The sequence below is a fragment of the Polypterus senegalus genome, chromosome 6 (genome assembly GCF_016835505.1).
Source record: "Polypterus senegalus isolate Bchr_013 chromosome 6, ASM1683550v1, whole genome shotgun sequence".
NCBI classification, from domain to species: domain Eukaryota; kingdom Metazoa; phylum Chordata; class Cladistia; order Polypteriformes; family Polypteridae; genus Polypterus; species Polypterus senegalus.
The window spans coordinates 127556148-127574667 of NC_053159.1; the positions used below are offsets into that span (position 1 = coordinate 127556148).

At 42.2% G+C, this 18520-nt stretch overlaps 1 protein-coding gene across 1 annotated transcript in view; it reads right to left on the reverse strand.

Moving 5' to 3' along the window:
* LOC120531588 (NLR family CARD domain-containing protein 3-like) overlaps positions 1 to 10785 on the reverse strand; it is a 32787-nt gene extending 22002 nt beyond the window's left edge. The window contains exons 1-2 of the mRNA XM_039757127.1: positions 10336 to 10785; positions 1180 to 3286 (exon numbers count right to left, since the gene is read on the reverse strand). Coding sequence (XP_039613061.1) covers positions 1180 to 3089 — 1910 coding nt within the window. The 5' untranslated portion in view covers positions 3090 to 3286; positions 10336 to 10785. The remainder of the gene's footprint in view (positions 1 to 1179; positions 3287 to 10335) is intronic.
* Positions 10786 to 18520: the final 7735 nt, after the last annotated feature.

Genomic DNA, 18520 nt, shown 5'->3' on the forward strand with positions numbered 1-18520 from the left:
CAAGGCATGGGGAAATTTGTATTTTGTTGTTGGGACATTTTTGTTTCAAAACTGCCAATTAAAAAGGAGAATTGCTAGCTTGGCACCCCAACCACTGTACATGTGTCCTGCAATTTTATCACAACATGCACCACTTCGCTTTTGCCTCAGACTTGAAATTAAACCACATCATACCAGTCTGCCACTAGAAAAAACTGAGGATAGATCTATTTGTGAAAAATATCAATAGCAGGTAATTTACAATTTCTCGGATGCCTTAAACATTTCAAAAAAAGATTTGTTAACTGAACGAAATGGCAGTAAAATGGTCTTCTCAAATAGAAATGTTTGGATCTTGGCCAGTCTACTGCCCTTGTGGACACTGAATGTTATCCCTGTGTCCAGAAATTACTCGGATTATTATTTATCTATCAGAAATGTTTATCTACGCCAACTTAAAAAGAATATCATAGTACATACAAATTGTATGATTGGACAAAGTGCATGTGTGTGTTTTTGTCTATCTTCTCTCAAATACTTATGACTGTATTTGGCGATCTTGAGATAGCCATGTATGAGTGAATGTGGAACCTGTAAGTTGTTATGTCCTGCCACACCAAGGAAGGGTGGTTTCTCATGCTCCTCAGACATATTCTACCTGCTTCCAATTATGTAATGGAAAAAAAACAGTTACAGGATGGAGCATCAGATTTTAAAAATCCCATCAGAGTAGTTTAGTACAGATGGCTGCCTAGCATATATCATTTTGTGCATGTGTCTTATAAGCTTCTACACATATGCACCACAATGCCTGGAATGATTATTTTAAAAACTAGCTTAAAAAATAAACAAAAAGAAAAAAAGACATATTGATGATAAATAATGATAGTAAAATAATTTTATATATAAATTTATTTTTTAAGATTTTTTGCAGACATTCATCTATGCACCACAAAAAAATAAAAGTTGGGTCCAAGAAGATTTGTGCTTCCCTATTATTAAGACGGTATGAAATCCGCACTCATCCTTATACAAATATACCATACTTGGGTCCAAGCTCTTTTGCAACGTGCCAGTGCCCCACCCAGTGCTATATCCTGCCCTGTGTCCAATGCTGTTAGGCTCTGCACTGGTAACACTTGGATTTAACTAAAAAGACTCTCTAAATGAATTTTATATTTTGATATAGGATTAACAAACCTGCAGAAGAGATCAAGGTTCCCAGACTGGCTGTTGTGATGACAGCGAAGCATCAGCTTTATCTGTTTCCTGAATGTACCCAGGACGCTGAACACACGACAGACAGTTCTATAAAATTTTGAAAGCTGATTGCCCTTGATGCAGGAGAATGGATCACCACCCATTCGAGACTCCATAACATAATAAAGTGCAGCAAAGAATTCCTGCAAGCTGGTATGAACAAAGTGATAGTTCTTCTCACAAGTCAAAGAGTCTTTGTCTTCCTTAAGGATCTCCACAAGAAACATTTGAGGAAGGCTGCTTTGATCCACTTGGAAGTGGGCAAGGTCCTGTTGGTCAAAGATAAATTTTTGCTCCACCAACCCCTTGAAAGCCAAGAAACCAAGGTCCTTGAGGTGTTTTTTCACAGTCTTCAAGGAATCGGTAGCTTTCAGCAGGCTTTGAACATGTGAGCCTTCTCTGCCATCTCCATGAAACACTATGATAGCTTTGAGAAAACGACAGTAAACTTCAGTAACAGTAGCAATGGCCTCACAAGCTTTCCTTGATGAGATCTCTTCTTGCAAGGCAGTCACTGTGATCCAACAGAATGCTGGTATATGACACATGAGGGACAGAGGTCTTTGACTTGAGATAAATTCATATAGCTCGTCTGCTATCTCTGGACTCTGGCAGCTCTTGTGAAAGTACTCTTTCTGCTGTGAGGGTGAGAATCCCAAGATCTTATAGAAACTCCTGATGTACTCCTGAGGGATTCTGCTAACAGCATGAGGCCTGGCAGTGACAAGAATTGGCAGGCCTAAAAGAAGATTGCCCTTGATGAGATTGACCACCAAAGACTCAATGCTTTGAGGCAGATCTGGATCTGTACACTTTGGAGTGTTTGCAAAATCTAAGGGGTACTTGAATTCATCGAGACCATCTAAGATAACAAGCATCCTAGAAGGATCTGCAGACAGTAGCTGCCCCAGGACTGGCTTCAGATGGCTATAATGAGAGGAGAGCAGATCTTTCAGACTTTTACGGTCAGAGATCAGATTGAGTTCTCGGAAGGTAAAAACAAAGATTATTTTGGAAGTCCAAGATCTGGGCTTTTTAACCCAGTCCCAAACAAGCTTCATTGTAACAGTCGTCTTGCCACTTCCTGCGACCCCACATAGTAGGCTGACATCCCTGTTGTAGTGCAACAGATCCTGACACATCTTTTCTAGTTCACACAAGTTCTGTGAGCTTTCTGAATCCAGGATTTTAAAGCTGTTTCCCACTTCAGTCACCTCATGTTGACTCTGCTCTGTGTAGCCTTCTATAAGTTTGATTGTCACGTTGGTGCACCTTTTTTCCAGATCTTCTCCATTGGGGTTACGAGTAAAGTAATCAGCAGTTTTCCTATACTGATTTGATAAAACATGTTTATGCTTCTCTATGCAGTCCAGCAGGAGTTCCTCAGAGTGAAGCATAATACTGAAAGTAGATGCCTGTCCTGAAGACAACTGGTGTTGCAAAGTTAGACTCATATTCTCACGTTGATCTTGATGGAAATTAACCAAGTGGCCCTCTCTGTTGGCGTAACCATCACTACTCCAAGTCCATACAGAATTTTCTAAATGTGGCCAATTTTGTCCCAAAATGTAACCTCCCATGGTCTGTGCATTACCTAAGTGTTCTAGTAGGCTCAAAAAGTCCTTGCAGTTGTCCTCACCTCTGCCATTAAGCACAAACAGTAATTCTCTCATCTTTCCTGTGGTGCCCAGGTCTGACCTGTCGATTTGGCTCTGGTCCTCACCTGTAATAACACCCTCCCTCTTCAGGATTGCCAAAATCATTTTGATCTCCTGGCTCCAATCTTGTACTATTTCAGGCCACATCTCCTGCAGCCTTTGCTGGTATTTACCTATTTCTGCTGTCATCATTGTAACTGTCAAGGAGCTCCTTTCACAGCCTGCCACCGCTTCTTGTTTAGCACAAACAAACTTTTTCTCAAGATCTTCTTTCTCCAACAGAAAGTCAGCATAGAAGAATTTAGATGTTGCTCTGTTTTTGGCCCTTTATGGATCTTCATCTTTTAATGCAATAACTTTCTTGTTGCTTTCTACAAAGTTGGACACACCTGCAATATGAAGTGAACAGACAAATAATGAGTTAAACCAGCCACAAACCTACATGCAAACCAGACAAACAAGCCTGTCAATGTCAGATGTGTCCATCCACATTAAAAAATATCAGTCTTTGAAATTTCTACCCATTCATTAGTTTGAGGGGATTAACCCTACCTTATTTTCCTTGAAGCTTCATGTTGTTCAATTACTAATCTACTTGTCAGGCTGCACCCTTTCAATCTTTTGTCATTCATTCAAATTGTAAGGCTTTATCTTATACTCTTATCTTCTTTTTACTCACTCTTACTCATTATGCCCATTTATCTCACCCTCTTTAAAACTAAATCAATTTAATCTCAAAATGAACAGAGAACAGGGTGAAGCCTGCAGAAACCAGAAGACTGGAGTGGGGGTGGTTCGGGACACACATCTGATTTTGAGGAACTGGTCAGACGAGTTGCCTTTCTTGCGGATGACACTCAAAAACAAAGCTCAGAAACAGAATGCATGAGAATTCTTTGGAACAAAAAGAAATCGACATGCTGACATAATATCTTCAAGCCAATTAAAAAATGATTTCTTCTGTGTGCTTATGGATATACAGTATTTATGTCATAACTTATTGTTTACTGGTTTAATGTGTATGTACTGAGAACAAGTGGTTGACAAGGGTTGTTTGTGTGCTTGAAGGGTTTTCTAAGACCGGTCATTCCACCATGCAATTTGAGTGCCATACAGTAAAGTTGCCAGTGTTTCATGAACTTGGAGTGGAAAAAAAAACATTGCATACCATCAAGTCGAACTTACACTCACCTAAAGGATTATTAGGAACACCATACTAATACGGTGTTTGACCCCCTTTCGCCTTCAGAACTGCCTTAATTCTACGTGGCATTGATTCAACAAGGTGCTGAAAGCATTCTTCAGAAATGTTGGCCCATATTGATAGGATAGCATCTTGCAGTTGGAGATTTGTGGGATGCACATCTAGGGCACGAAGCTACCGTTCCACCACATCCCAAAGATGCTCTATTGGGTTGACATCTGGTGACTGTGGGGGCCATTTTAGTACAGTGAACTCATTGTCATGTTCAAGAAACCAATTTAAAATGATTCGAGCTTTGTGAAATGGTGCATTATCCTGCTGGAAGTAGCCATCAGAGGATGGGTACATGGTGGTCATGAAGGGATGGCCATGGTCAGAAACAATGCTCAGGTAGCCCGTGGCATTTAAACGATGCCCAATTGGCACTAAGGGGCCTAAAGTGTGCCAAGAAAACATACCCCACACCATTACACCACCACCAACCAGCCTGCACAGTGGTAACAAGGCATGATGGATCCATGTTCTCATTCTGCTTACACCAAATTCTGACTCTACCATTTGAATGTCTCAACAGAAATCGACACTCATCAGACCAGGTAACATTTTTCCAGTCTTCAACTGTCCAATTTTGGTGAGCTTGTGCAAATTGTAGCCTCTTTTTCCTATTTGTAGTGGAGATGAGTGGTAACCGGTGGGGTCTTCTGCTGTTGTAGCCCATCCGCCTCAAGGTTGTGCGTGTTGTGGCTTCACAAATGCTTTGCTGCATACCTCGGTTGTAACGAGTGGTAATTTCAGTCGAAGTTGCTCTTTTATCAGCTTGAATCAGTCGGCCCATTCTCCTCTGACCTCTAGCATCAACAAGGCATTTTCGCCCACAGGACTGCCGCATACTGGATGTTTTTCCCTTTTCACACCATTCTTTGTAAACCCTAGAAATGGTTGTGCGTGAAAATCCCAGTAACTGAGCAGATTGTGAAATACTCAGACCGGCCCGTCTGGCACCAACAACCATGCCACGCTCAAAATTGCTTAAATCACCTTTCTTTCCCATTCTGACATTCAGTTTGGAGTTCAGGAGATTGTATTGACCAGGACCACACCCCTAAATGCACTGAAGCAACTGCCATGTGATTGGTTGATTAGATAATTGCATTAATGAGAAATTGAACAGGTGTTCCTAATAATCCTTTAGGTGAGTGTATACAACAAATTACACAACACTAGAATCCCTGAAGCCTGAAAAAGTCGTAATGCCGGACCACCTTATTCTCACCTCTTCCTCAGTGTCTTTATTTTGCAAATGTGTGAATCAGCACAAGCAGCCTGCTATCCCATCCCCCACAAACACAGCTGAAGTTCTCCCAGCTCAAGTCTGTTTATCTGAGTGTAAGGTGTCTGGAATTGTATAGGGTAAGTAATATATTGTTATCTGGAATACATACATTTCATGTGTGTTCTGTGTCTACAACGATCTTGGTAAATGTAAGATGATAGGAAATGCGAGGCAAGAAATGCTAAATACATAGCTAAAACAGAAACATTTTTATGTTATAGTAATAATGACAAAAATAATGACATGAAGTGTATAATGTGTGAAGACTGAAGTCCAAATATCAAATAAACAATTTCACAAAAGGTACAACAAAATAAATGTGATTTTACTCAAGAATATAACCAAAGAAAAATAAATCATTAAAATTTACATGTAGCTGTCAATGATTAAAACCCAAGCCCAAATATCAACTGACAGAAAGGTGACATACCTGCTTGGCTAAAGAGATCAGAACTGCTGCCTAATTATGAAGAAGTTGTTGGTTCGAGCCTGGTTCTCCCTATTTTGAGTAGTGAACTTGCTATTATTATTACTATTATATAATAAAAACATACATTTGATTTGAGTCTGTCATCCCCAGTGTAAATTTTTGCTACTGGCAAAAGTAGTTTTTTTTTTTTTATTTATTTTTATTCTCTCAGTCACATTCACGTGGTACAACGAACATGCCTCTCCCTCTCTGAGTTGATGGCGTTTATCTCCATTCTTTTCACAATAGCAGCAATGACCACAGTTGGTGCTGTGGTTGATGGCTGGTCAGAACTATTTGTTGTACCAGCAATCAAACATACGATGCCCCATGACACTATCAGACTATGATGCGGCATTTCCGCTTTGACAACAAAGACACCCATGCAGAACATTTGAAAAACGACAGATTTGCTGCAATCTCAGACATCTGGCAACATTTTGTTGAGAACTGTGTTTTGAGTTACAACCCAGGACAACATATTACTGTTGATGATCACCTGTTTCCAACTATGATCTGATGCCTTTTCTTGTAATACATCTCAAACAAGCCTGACAAATTTGGCATAAAGTTTTGAATTGCGGCAGATTTGGAGACAAAGCACATTTGCAATGCCACTCCTCATTTAGGAAATAATCCTAGTGGTCCCATTGGAAAAAGACCTTCCAAGACTGTGGTCATAAAGCTTATGAAGCTGTTCCTGGACAAAGGCAAAACCGTAACAACAGGCAACTTCTCCACGTCACTTTTGCTGGCTAATAGAATGCTGCACCGCAAAATAAATCTGTTTAGCAACATAAATAAAGTGGGATGGGAAAATTCCACCTGTTGCCAAAGTCACTTCAGTATGCGAGCAATTCTTCACGCTAATGTTTAGATCTGGCAGTGTCATTCTGACACTGTATGCACCCAAAAAGAAGAAGTCTGTCTGCATTCTCAGTACAATGCACCATAATACGGAGATTGGGCAAGATTGAAATTAGGAATGAAGCTGGACAGTTTGACATCTGTGGCACAGCGACGGGTGCTAAGCAAGCTCCTGTCAATCATGGAGAATCCACTGAACAGTGTCATCTCCAACCACTGAACAGTGTCATCTCCAGGCAGAGATGCAGCTTCAGTGACAGACTGCTGTCACTGTCCTGTTCCACTGACAGACTGAGGAGATCATTCCTCCCCCACACTATGTGACTCTTAAATTCCATCTGGGGGGGTAAACGCTAACATTATTCAAAGTTATTGTCTGTTTTTACATGCATTTTTATTACTCTTTAATTTAATATTATTGTTTTTGTATCAGTATACTGCTGCTAGATTATGTGAATTTCCCCTTGGGATTAATAAAGTATCTATGTATGTATCTATCTAAATAAATAAATAAGTATTGTTCAAATGACAACTCATGTTCAAATAGCTTAGCATTTTCAAATAGTGATGTTTTCATGCATGTATGTGTGTGTGCATGCGCGAGAGAGGCAGAGACAGATCTGATGTAGTTACTGGAACATAAAATAAACACTTTTGCAAAGGTATAATGAAACAAGTGTGTTTTTATTTAAGAACTAGAGACTGGAAGCCCAATCGAATCGGGCTATAAATTCTACGTTTGTGAAATCCATACTTTCTCTGCAAAGAATTGTTTTTTTAAGTCCTTGAAATGATTTTATCATCATGGCACTGATTTGTGCTTAAAATAGACCTTTTCGGCCGATGTAATGAAGAGCTTCCTGATTAAACGGGGCTGTGAGACATGAACTCAGCTCTTCGGCACACCTCATTTGATTTTTTCGGGCAAACAAATTTTCAAAAAAACTTATTTTAAGACTCAGTCAGTAATCAGAGTCGGAGTAATAATTATGTTGGCATAGTCATTTTAGATCTGAGATCGGCTGAAATTTAAACAATGACCGTTGTTAATACCCAGCCATCATTACTCATTTTGCCAATAGATGTCAGAAGGACAGATGCCAAAACCAAACTGCCCAAAGATAGATTTTGACTACCAAGCAAATGGCAATAGGTTCTAAATTACTTACGGTTCCGGAGCTGTCAAAGGGTTTAAGTCAGTCGGCAATGTTAGTCCTGGAAAGTAAGCCCCACCAAACCAACGTTCCAAAAATCAACCGAACACTGTTATCTGCTCAAACCAACACCGACTTACTATACTGGGCCGTCCAGCGGCGTCACTGAAGCATTCGAACATTCTTAGCCAATCATGCAATACTGCGTCCGCGTTTGCCACGTTATGTTCTAACTACAGAGGCAGAGTCTCATTTCATGGTTCTAACTTGTATTGAGTCGAGGTATTGACATGAACACCATACATACTGGGTATTGACGCGAACACCATACATACGGATAGTATCAAATTATATATAAGGACAGAACCAAATAGCAAAAATTCAAGTGACAACAAGAAACCAAAAAGACATGATTCACCAACGTTTGTGTGTCTGCTTATACAGTATCCCTTCAGCGATATCTTTTACATGTAGCAAAAATGTACACGAAGTGTGACAGATTCAAATCAAATGTATGTTTTTATTATATAAAAGTAATAATAATAGCAGCTTACTACTCAAAACAGGGAGAGCCTAGGCTCGAACACACAACCACTTGATTACAAGGCAGCAATTCTTACCTCTACACCAGCCAAGAAGACATACCAACTTTCTTTTGCCAAAGTGCGTATTTGATATTTGGACTTCAGTCTTCACACCAGCATTTTGTCATTATTACTAAAACATGAAAAAAAGTTTCTCTTTTAGTTATGTGTTCAACATTTCTTGCCTTGCTGCTTGCTGCCAGTGCTGATTCACACATTTGCAAAAACAAAGACTCTGATGACGAGGTGCGAAGGAATTTAAGGTGGCCCGGCATTAGGACTTTTTTCATAGGCTTCAGGGATTCTAGTGTTAATAGTCAAATTACAATAAAAGAAGAAAAAAAATCATCAAGTTAAAAAAAAAAAGAAACCTGGAACTAAAAGAGACAAAACCTAACAAAACAAAAATCAACCCTGACCTGACAAAATGAGATGAAAGCCAACAGCATGGGCAAAAATAGAAAAAAGAAGGGAAAATTGCCCCCCACCCATATAACTGCTTGTTCTAAACTTTTATGAATTATGCCATATTTAAAAAAAAAAAAACTAAACTTTTCAACAGATCTTCTAAGCGAGAATTTCACTGTTTCAAATTTTAAATAGTACAATACATCAGTTATCTGCTGAGTTATAAATGTTGGGTAACTCCAAGTGTGTTAGAAACTTTGGAAATTTCAGAGAGTGGAGTAAAGTGTCCCAAATGCCAAAGAGGATAAAAATTTCCCACAGATGATAAATATCCATCATTACTGTAGAGTAACAAAAAGCAAACAATGCAACACTAGAAAATAAACTGGCCTGGAGCTGCTGTAAAATGTATCAGCTCCCCATGGCACACACCAGTCAATAAGTATATAACATTTTATTATTTCTTATTTTGTTGATGCTTTAATTTAAGGCAGCCTAACTGTTAGCGATACAATTGGTTGCATTTTTTATTTTCAATTGGAGCACAAGTAGGTGAAGTGACAACATAGTGGTCACACACACTGTTGACACTGGGATTTGGACCCACAACCTCAAGGTTTAACGTCTGTGCCACAGTGCCTGCCTACATTTTATGTTTTTACTATTGTTTCTGAAACATATTTCACTGAACAAACAAATACGGTGGTATTTGAACAAGCAGGCAGTTTATTAATTTCCATTTGCAATGAATGAGGACAACCTTAAAACTGATTATAGAGACAGTAGGAGGCGATCAGCTCGTTAAAACTTAAAGCAGTTGTGCTGAGTGAATTATTTTCTAAAAAGTAGGGAGGGATTTTTAGGTTTGCTTTATTTATTAAGTAATTTATCACACAATTCAGTTCACTACAAGTGCCAATTAAGTACAAAACATAAAAGGTTGATTGCCTGAATTGTTTTGACCCAACTCCCCCTCCCCCATTTTGCCCAACTATCCCGCATGCGCAAGCAATCGGAATCGCCGAATTCCGGGAATTCCCCTGCCACATGTTTTAAGGCAAAATCAAACAAATGAGTGCACAAATTAAAACCTGAATGAGAGTTCATTAGTTATCACAGCAGTTTGTACACAGGGTTCATTTATATAGTTTTGCATTTTTCTGTGTCACGTTAAATATGAAGTGTCACTTTAGTCGTGTCGAATACGAATGGCTGGCAATACAAAAATATCACTTTTACTTATGTTTTGTTGATTTACCTAAAACAATGCTGTAATTAAATTGCACTGTCTGTCATGTTAAAACATGCCGTGCAAAGGCTCAGAATAAAATGTCGCCATTAAAAGTCGTTCCCAGTTGGCATGAAAAAAATCAATAACATTCAAAAAAGCAAATCAAGTATAAATGAAAGTTCGCCCACCTCATTTCTGACAGGCGCTGGGGGTCCTCTCGTGCCCATTTCTCTCGCCTGGCCGTGCACTCTTTAGGCTGTTCCGGTTCAGTTCTTTCGATTACAGCTGCGCAACCGGGGACTGTAAACACAATCTCAATTTCAGGAGGCGTTCTTTCACGTGACGGCACCCTAAACTTCCAGCGCGACGTCATTCGGGAAACTTCGCGCCGAGTTCGCGCCATACAAGAAAGTTATTGCTCCGCCCAGTTGCATCATCTGTTGGTCTTTAAGGCCTACGAAACTTCTAGTAGAGAATGCGGATGGAAGTGTTTAAAGCACACGACCCAAACATTTTACACTCTATTCTGTTCAAGCAGCACAGATCGCTTTGAAAAACGCCACATCTGTTCAACTATGTGACGTTTTACGCAAAACGTGTGCAGCATTCTCACGGTAAGAGCGCCATCTGTGCTGTTCTCGTGTACGGTACTTGTGTTAACTGGCCAGGGGAATACCGTTCGGTGATTCAAGGTCACTGTTGCTCAATGCCAGTTTACTGTAAATGTTTGAGGAAGTAACGAACAGAAACATCCGTCAACCCTCTCTACGACCTGCAGCAGTTCATCTGGATAGGAAGTGATTTAGACCAATACTGGATTAGGGAAACTAAAAAAAGCAGAAGAGATTCTGGCGATCCAACAGTTGGGCACGCCTCCTGTGTAATATACAGTGCGTGTTATGAAGTAGTGGAAATAAACTTATTAGGGACATTTTGATAAACTATTAAAAAAAATTAGAAAGGACCAATATTAGAAAGATTCATTTCAGTTGGTACCCAAAATAGCAGACATTGCATTTATCCAGCTACTCATTATTCCAACACCGCTTTTTTCAATTTAGGAATTAAGAGCAGTAGAAACTGAATGCATCTTGTGACAGCAATTCAAACAGATTATTGAAGCTGGCCATGATTCACTACCAAGTCACTGGAATCAAAGATTTAGAATAAAAGACAACCAAGATTACATGTTGTAAGGTGGCCTACCACCCAAACCATCCCAGATCCATGCGGCATTGAATTTGAGCAAGACCCTTGACCTGAAAATTGCTCCAGGGGCGCTGTATAGTGACAGACCCAGAGATCTGAAGTCTAAATACAGTTTCCTCTCGGGGATTAATACATCCATCCATCCATCCATCCATCCTCTTCCGCTTATCCGAGGTCGGGTCGCGGGGGCAGCAGCTTAAGCAGAGAGGCCCAGACTTCCCTCTCCCCGGCCACTTCTTCCAGCTCTTCGGGAGAATCCCAAAGCGTCCCAGGCCAGCCGGGAGACATAGTCCCTCCAGCGTGTCCTGGGTCTTCCCCGGGGGCCTCCTCCCGGTTGGACGTGCCGGAACACCTCACCAGGGAGGCGTCCAGGAGGCATCCTGATCAGATGCCCGAGCCACCTCATCTGACTCCTCTCGATGCGGAGGAGCAGCGGCTCTACTCTGAGCCCCTCCCGGATGACTGAGCTTCTCACCCTATCTTTAAGGGAAAGCCCAGACACCCTGCGGAGGAAACTCATTTCAGCCGCTTGTATTCGAGATCTCGTTCTTTCGGTCACTACCCATAGCTCATGACCATAGGTGAGGGTAGGAGCGTAGATCGACTGGTAAATTGAGAGCTTTGCCTTACGGCTCAGCTCCTTTTTCACCACGACAGACTGATGCAGAGCCTGCATCACTGCTGATGCCGCACCGATCTGCCTGTCGATCTCACGCCCATTCTTCCCTCACTCGTGAACAAGACCCCAGATACTTGAACTCCTCCACTTGGGGCAGGATCTCTCCCCAACCCTGAGAGGGCACTCCACCCTTTTCCGCTGAGGACCATGCTCGGATTTGGAGGTGCTGTTTCTCATCCCAGCCGCTTCACACTCAGCTGCTAACCGATCCAGAGAGAGCTGAAGATCACGGCCTGATGAAGCAAACAGGACAACATCATCTGCAAAAGCAGTGACCCAATCCTGAGTCCACCAAACCGACCCCTTCAACACCCTGGTTGCGCTTAGAAATTCTGTCCATAAAAGTTATGAACAGAATCGGTGACAAAGGGCAGCCCTGGCGGAGTCCAACTCTCACTGGAAACGGGCTCGACTTACTGCCGCAATGCGGACCAAGCTCTGACACCGTTGTACAGAGACCGAACAGCTCTTATCAGGGGGTCCGGTACCCCATACTCCCGGAGCACCCCCCACAGGATTCCCGAGGGACACGGTCGAATGCCTTTTCCAAGTCCACAAAACACATGTAGACCGGTCGGGCAAACTCCCATGCACCCTCCAGGACTCTGCTAAGGGTGAAGAGCTGGTCCACTGTTCCGCGACCAGGACTAAAACCACACTGTTCCTCCTGAATCCGAGGTTCACTATCCGACGGACCCTCCTCTCCAGAACCCCGAATAGACTTTTCCAGGGAGGCTGAGGAGTGTGATCCCTCTATAGTTGGAACACACCCTCCGTCCCCTTTTAAAGAGGGGACCACCACCCCGGTCTGCCAATCCAGAGGCACTGTCCCGATGTCCATGCGATGTTGCAGAGACGGTCAACCAAGACAGTCCTACAACATCCAGAGCCTTAAGGAACTCCGGCGATCTCATCCACCCCGGGCCCTGCCACCAAGGAGTTTTTGACCACCTCGGTGACTTCAGTCCCAGAGATGGGAGAGCCCACCTCAGAGTCCCCAGGCTCTGCTTCCTCATTGGAAGGCATGTTAGTGGGATTGAGGAGGTCTTCAAGTACTCCTCCCACCGAACGCCCGAAGTCGAGGTCAGCAGCGCACCATCCCCACCATATACGGTGTTGACACTGCACTGCTTCCCTCCTGAGACGCCGGACGGTGGACCAGAATCTCCTCGGCCGTCCAAAGTCGCTCTCCATGGCCTCCAAACTCCTCCCATGCCCGAGTTTTGCCTCAGCAACAACCGCCCGCTCCGCTTGGCCTGCCGGTACCTATCAGCTGCCTCCAGAGACCCACAGGACAAAAAGTCCTATAGGACTCCTTCTTCAGCTTGACGGCATCCCTCACCGCCGTGTCCACCAACGGGTTCGGGATTGCCGCCACGACAGGCACCGACCACCTTGCGCCACAGCTCCGTCAGCCGCCTCAACAATAGAGGCACGGAACATGGCCCATTCGACTCAATGTCCCCACCTCCCTCGGGGCGGGTTGAAGTTCTGCCGGAGGTGGGAGTTGAAGCTACTTCTGACAGGGGACTCTGCCAGCCGCTCCCAGCAGACCCTCACAACACGCTTGGGCCTACCAGGTCTGACCGCATCTTCCCCACCATCGAAGCCAACTCACCACCAGGTGGTGATCAGTTGACAGCTCCGCCCCTCTCTTCACCCGAGTGTCCAAGACATATGGCCGCAAGTCCGACGACCGACCACAAAGTCGATCATCGACCTGAGGCCTAGGGTGTCCTGGTGCCAAGTGCACATATGAACACCCTTATGCTTGAACATGGTGTTCGTTATGGACAATCCATGACGAGCACAGAAGTCCAATAACAAAACACCGCCGGGTTCAGATCGGGGCCATTCCTCCCAATCACGCCCTTCCAGGTCTCACTGTCATTGCCCACGTGAGCATTGAAGTCTCCCAGCAAAACGAGGGAATCCCCAGAAGGTATGCCCTCTAGCAACCCCTCCAGAGACTCCAAAACGGGTGGATACTCCAAACTGCTGTTCGGGCGATACGCACAAACAACAGTCAGGACCCTTCCTCCCACCCGAAGGCGGAGGGAGGCCACCCTCTCGTCCACCGGGGTAAACCCCAACGCACAGGGATTAATACAGTGTACCAAAATTATTTTTGAGAATGTCATGATACAGTAGTGCAAAATGAATGGAAGTCTACAATAGCAAGTCTAGAGAAGAAAAAAAAGATAACAGCAGATGGCGCTCCTTCGTCAGCCAACGGCGGCCAGTCATCATCAACGCATTAAAGAGATTTAATTTTTTAGGTTTAAGCGCAAAATTAATATGTAATATTAGTCTATTAAGATCCGTTTCCCGGTTTATTATTTTCACCTATTCAAATACACCCATTGCAGTAGTAGGATAGGCCCTACGTGAAATTAACTTGTAAACAAAAACGTGAGTTTAAGAGCAGATCGACCCGTTTCATCTAAGGAGACTGTGATTTTTTAATGTGGGTTATCAAATCTTTTACATATTCTATAACACTGTGCGATTTTCTACACTGTAGAGTATTGGGGTGACAACATCACTTCAGTAATTAAACTTGCACTTCAGAACAGGGAAACCAACTGATGTTAAACATATTTGGGGCTGGCCAGTACTTGGATGGGAGACCATTTAGGATAAGCTTGGGTTACTGCTGGAAAAGGTATGATGAAGCCATCCGTGTCACATATCCTGTAGTATATGTGTGTATCCCAATACTCCAGTGCAGTAACAGGGACACTGTACCATAACAATAGCTGCTATCATTTATATAAGATGTTAAACCAAGGTTCTGTTTCTCTGTATTCATAGAAGATTCCCAGGCATCCTTCAAAAAGAATAGAGTGTACCTTGATGTCTTGGGTAGATAATCCACCCTGACCTTGTCCATTCTGGACCTCTTATAACCCCCCACCAACCGTCTCTAACTGACTGAACTATCTCTTACCATTTCAACTACCTAATAGCTAGTGTGTGGTGAGCATACTGGTGAAAAAATGTCTGCCATTACATCACTAAGGTGGATTCAACACATTGCTGATGTTTGAAGTGGTTGCCTACTATCTATGTAAAGTACTATATAAATGTAACTAAGAGCGCCCCCCCGAATAAGCAAGCTAATCAAAAAGGCAGGCTCAGTTATAGGACACACCCTCAGACTTAAAACAAAACTGATGACCAACTGATGAACAATAATGCACATCATCTCTAGGACACACTATCACTGAGTACTTTTTATCAACAAATTATTCAGAAGAACTGTGTCAAGTAACGTAAATGGGGCTTCTTTATACCACCTGCAATAGGCCATTAAAATGCACACTGTTATTGCTCTCTTATTTTTAGTGAAGTCAGAAGTTGGTTTTTTTTTATTTCTTGTGTGTGTTTGAGGGTGTTGTTGTTTGTTATACTGATTGATGTTCTATTGGGGTGGCACAGCATCACCCCTTGCAGTAAGTAGACCAGGTCACATTGAGTTCTCCCTGCGCAGAGGTTCCATGTTCTCCCTGTGTCTGTGTGGATTTTGTCCCCAGGGGCTCCAATTTCCTTCCACAGTAGAAAGACATGCAGGTTACGTGAACTGGCGATCCTAAATAGGCCCTAGTATGTGATTGTGCATGTGTGAGTGTGTCTGTCCAGGGTTTGTTCCTGCCTTGCTCCCTGTACTTGCTGGAATAGGCTCCCTTGGACTACGTGACCCTGTTCAGGACTTAGAGGGTTAGAAAATGACTGACTGATCTTCTGTTTAAAAAGGGGAAATGCCTATTGGGACAAATAAAATTCTATCTATCTATCTATCTATCTATCTATCTATCTATCTATCTATCTATCTATCTATCTATCTATCTATCTATCTATCTATGCGTTTATTTATAAAAGTAAGAAAGTTATGTTTCTAAACATGAACGGTAGATTCAGAAAGTATTCAGACCCTTTCACTTCTTTACAATTTGCTATGCTGCAGCCTTATGCTAAAACCATTTTTCAGGCAAGGCATATTTTTTATGTTTAAGAAATCGATTAACTTTAGAACCCAGTTTTGCGTTGCAAATTAACTTATAGAATGGTTGTGAAGAAATAACTTCGACTTAACAAATACCGAGCTTACCCTTTACGTTACTTTTCCCCCCACACTCAGAAATAATCAGCAATAGTATACTGTGCCGCGCACGTCACATCTGTTATGGCTGCAGTATATCTTTTTCGCTGAACCAAAGAAAACTATACACTCCGCTGTTTATTTATTTATTTATTTATTTATTTGTTAAGAAAATACGTCAGTCATTACAACTGTCTCTGAAATAAAGTACCCTTCCTTATATAATTTCAAAATACGATACGGCTCTTTATGCATTTACGCAGGATTTCTACTAACTGATCTTCGCTACCGTATGTAAATTAGGAAACGTTTCCGTCCAATCAGTGCATAACCTCAAAGAGTTTCTTTTTTATTTTATTTGAGAGATTATATTTAGGCGGGACGGTGCCGCAGTGGTAGCGCTGGTGTCTCGAAGACCTAGGTTCGCTTCCCGGGTCCTCCCTGCGCGGAGTTTGCATGTTCTCCCCGTGTTTGCGTGGGTTTCCTCCGGGTGCCTCGGTTTCCTCCCACAGTCTAAAGACATTCAGGTTAGGTGCATTGGCGATCCTAAATTGTCCCTAGTGTGTGCTTGGTGTGCGTGTGTGTGTGTGTGCCCTGCGGTGGGCAGGCGCCCTGCCCGGATTTGTTCCTGCCTTGCGCCCTTTGTTGGCTGGGATTGTCTCCAGTAGACCCCCGTGACCCTGTGTTAGGTTATAGCGGGTTGGACAATGACTGACTGATTATCTTGAATTACATCAGGCTCGGGAAATGCAGTCAAAAGAGAACTGCAGTCCATTAATTGTCTTTCTTTTAAACGTCTTTGTGGTAAATTATTCAGTAATAAATGTTATGTTTAGCATTAGTATATTTATGCGTACTATACAGGAAATTGAAATGTCATTGGGGAGGAGTTCCTTTAATATCAATATCGCAAAGCTTCCATCGCGTTTAGCAAAGCGGGCTTTTGTCTGTCGTTTAAATTACTGAACTTTCGTTTCGATTCAGTGTAAACTTCTTGCATCGTGTTCTTTTCCTATCATCTGTCTCAAACATTTGTGGCAGATCGGGAGTAACGTATGTTTAACCTGTATTGCAACTGTGCATCCCCAACTTTTATTATCGAAAGTCTGCTAATTTGTCAGCTCACCAGTGCATGAAGAGTCTAATCATTTGTTGACATATTTGCGGATGTAAACCGGAGGAGACAAGGCTGGTGTGGAGTAAGATGTGGGTGAGTTTAATGCAAAGTAGTGTTTGATACATTTTACAATGTTGAGAGGGACATTGGATTACAGCAATGTCTAATTGCAAGACTCACTTGTAATTACACACGCTTGAGAAGCGAAGTCTCAGAAACACATAGCAATTTGGCAATATTGGCAGGCTTTCTCTTTTTCTTCGTTTTCTCCCTACTCTGAAAAGATTGAATTTGAGTCATTTTTTGTTTGTTCTAATTCTATTTTATTTAGAACATATACATCTAAAATCTACTTTTATTTGTTCTTTTGGTTTTCCTCTTTCCTTTGAGTACAATATAGTAGCACCAGGGAGATTCGGATTAACTGATTTTTTTGTTAGAAAACAAAAAAGAGGGCGTGTTATTTAATACTGTACATATATGACTGTGGTCCCTGCATGGCGTACTTGTGTTGCTTCATCTGTTTTTTGGTGAGCTATAAAACGCGTCAAAAAGTGAAGCGCGACGAAACAGTATTCAATACAAATAATAGGGACGCGTCACGCGACAAAAATAGGAGCTTCTGTCAATGCACACCTGCCGCGTTAACATGAAAAAGATCACGCCAGCCTGCTTGGGATCATCGGGTGCACCAATAAGATAACATGGATGGAGGACGATCTAGGGATGGCTGGCCCAAACGTGTACAAGTGCCATGAGATAATTGATATATTTAGCGTTTCCTCGGTTATTAGCTTTCAAAAATGCTTGACATTTTCCATGTAGCTTTTCATGTACCAATCATTGCAATGCTGCTTTGTTCATTGTGATTCATACACTTAACTGCATTGTTATCTACTCCTTTGTAATACCTTAGAGTGATTCTTTTATGCTCATTTCTTTTCACCATGATTTGTTTCATTGTCTGCTTTGAAAATGCGCCATATGCGTAGCGCTACTTAGAAAGAACACAGACGAGTTATTTAAAGTCGCATCATGTAGACGTGCAGCAGCTGTCACAAAGCAGTCATCATCTCAAGACGGCAAATCAGTCGCAGCAGAATAGGAAACGTTTTCTTTTAATATAGTATTATGATGTCTAACAAGTTCTGGACCGTAGTAAATACTATTTTAGGAACAAGATAAGGCAAGGATGTGAAAAAGACTATCACAATAGATAACAGAACGTGCGGGGTACAAGGAAGCGTGCGAACAGAGAGGAGTTAT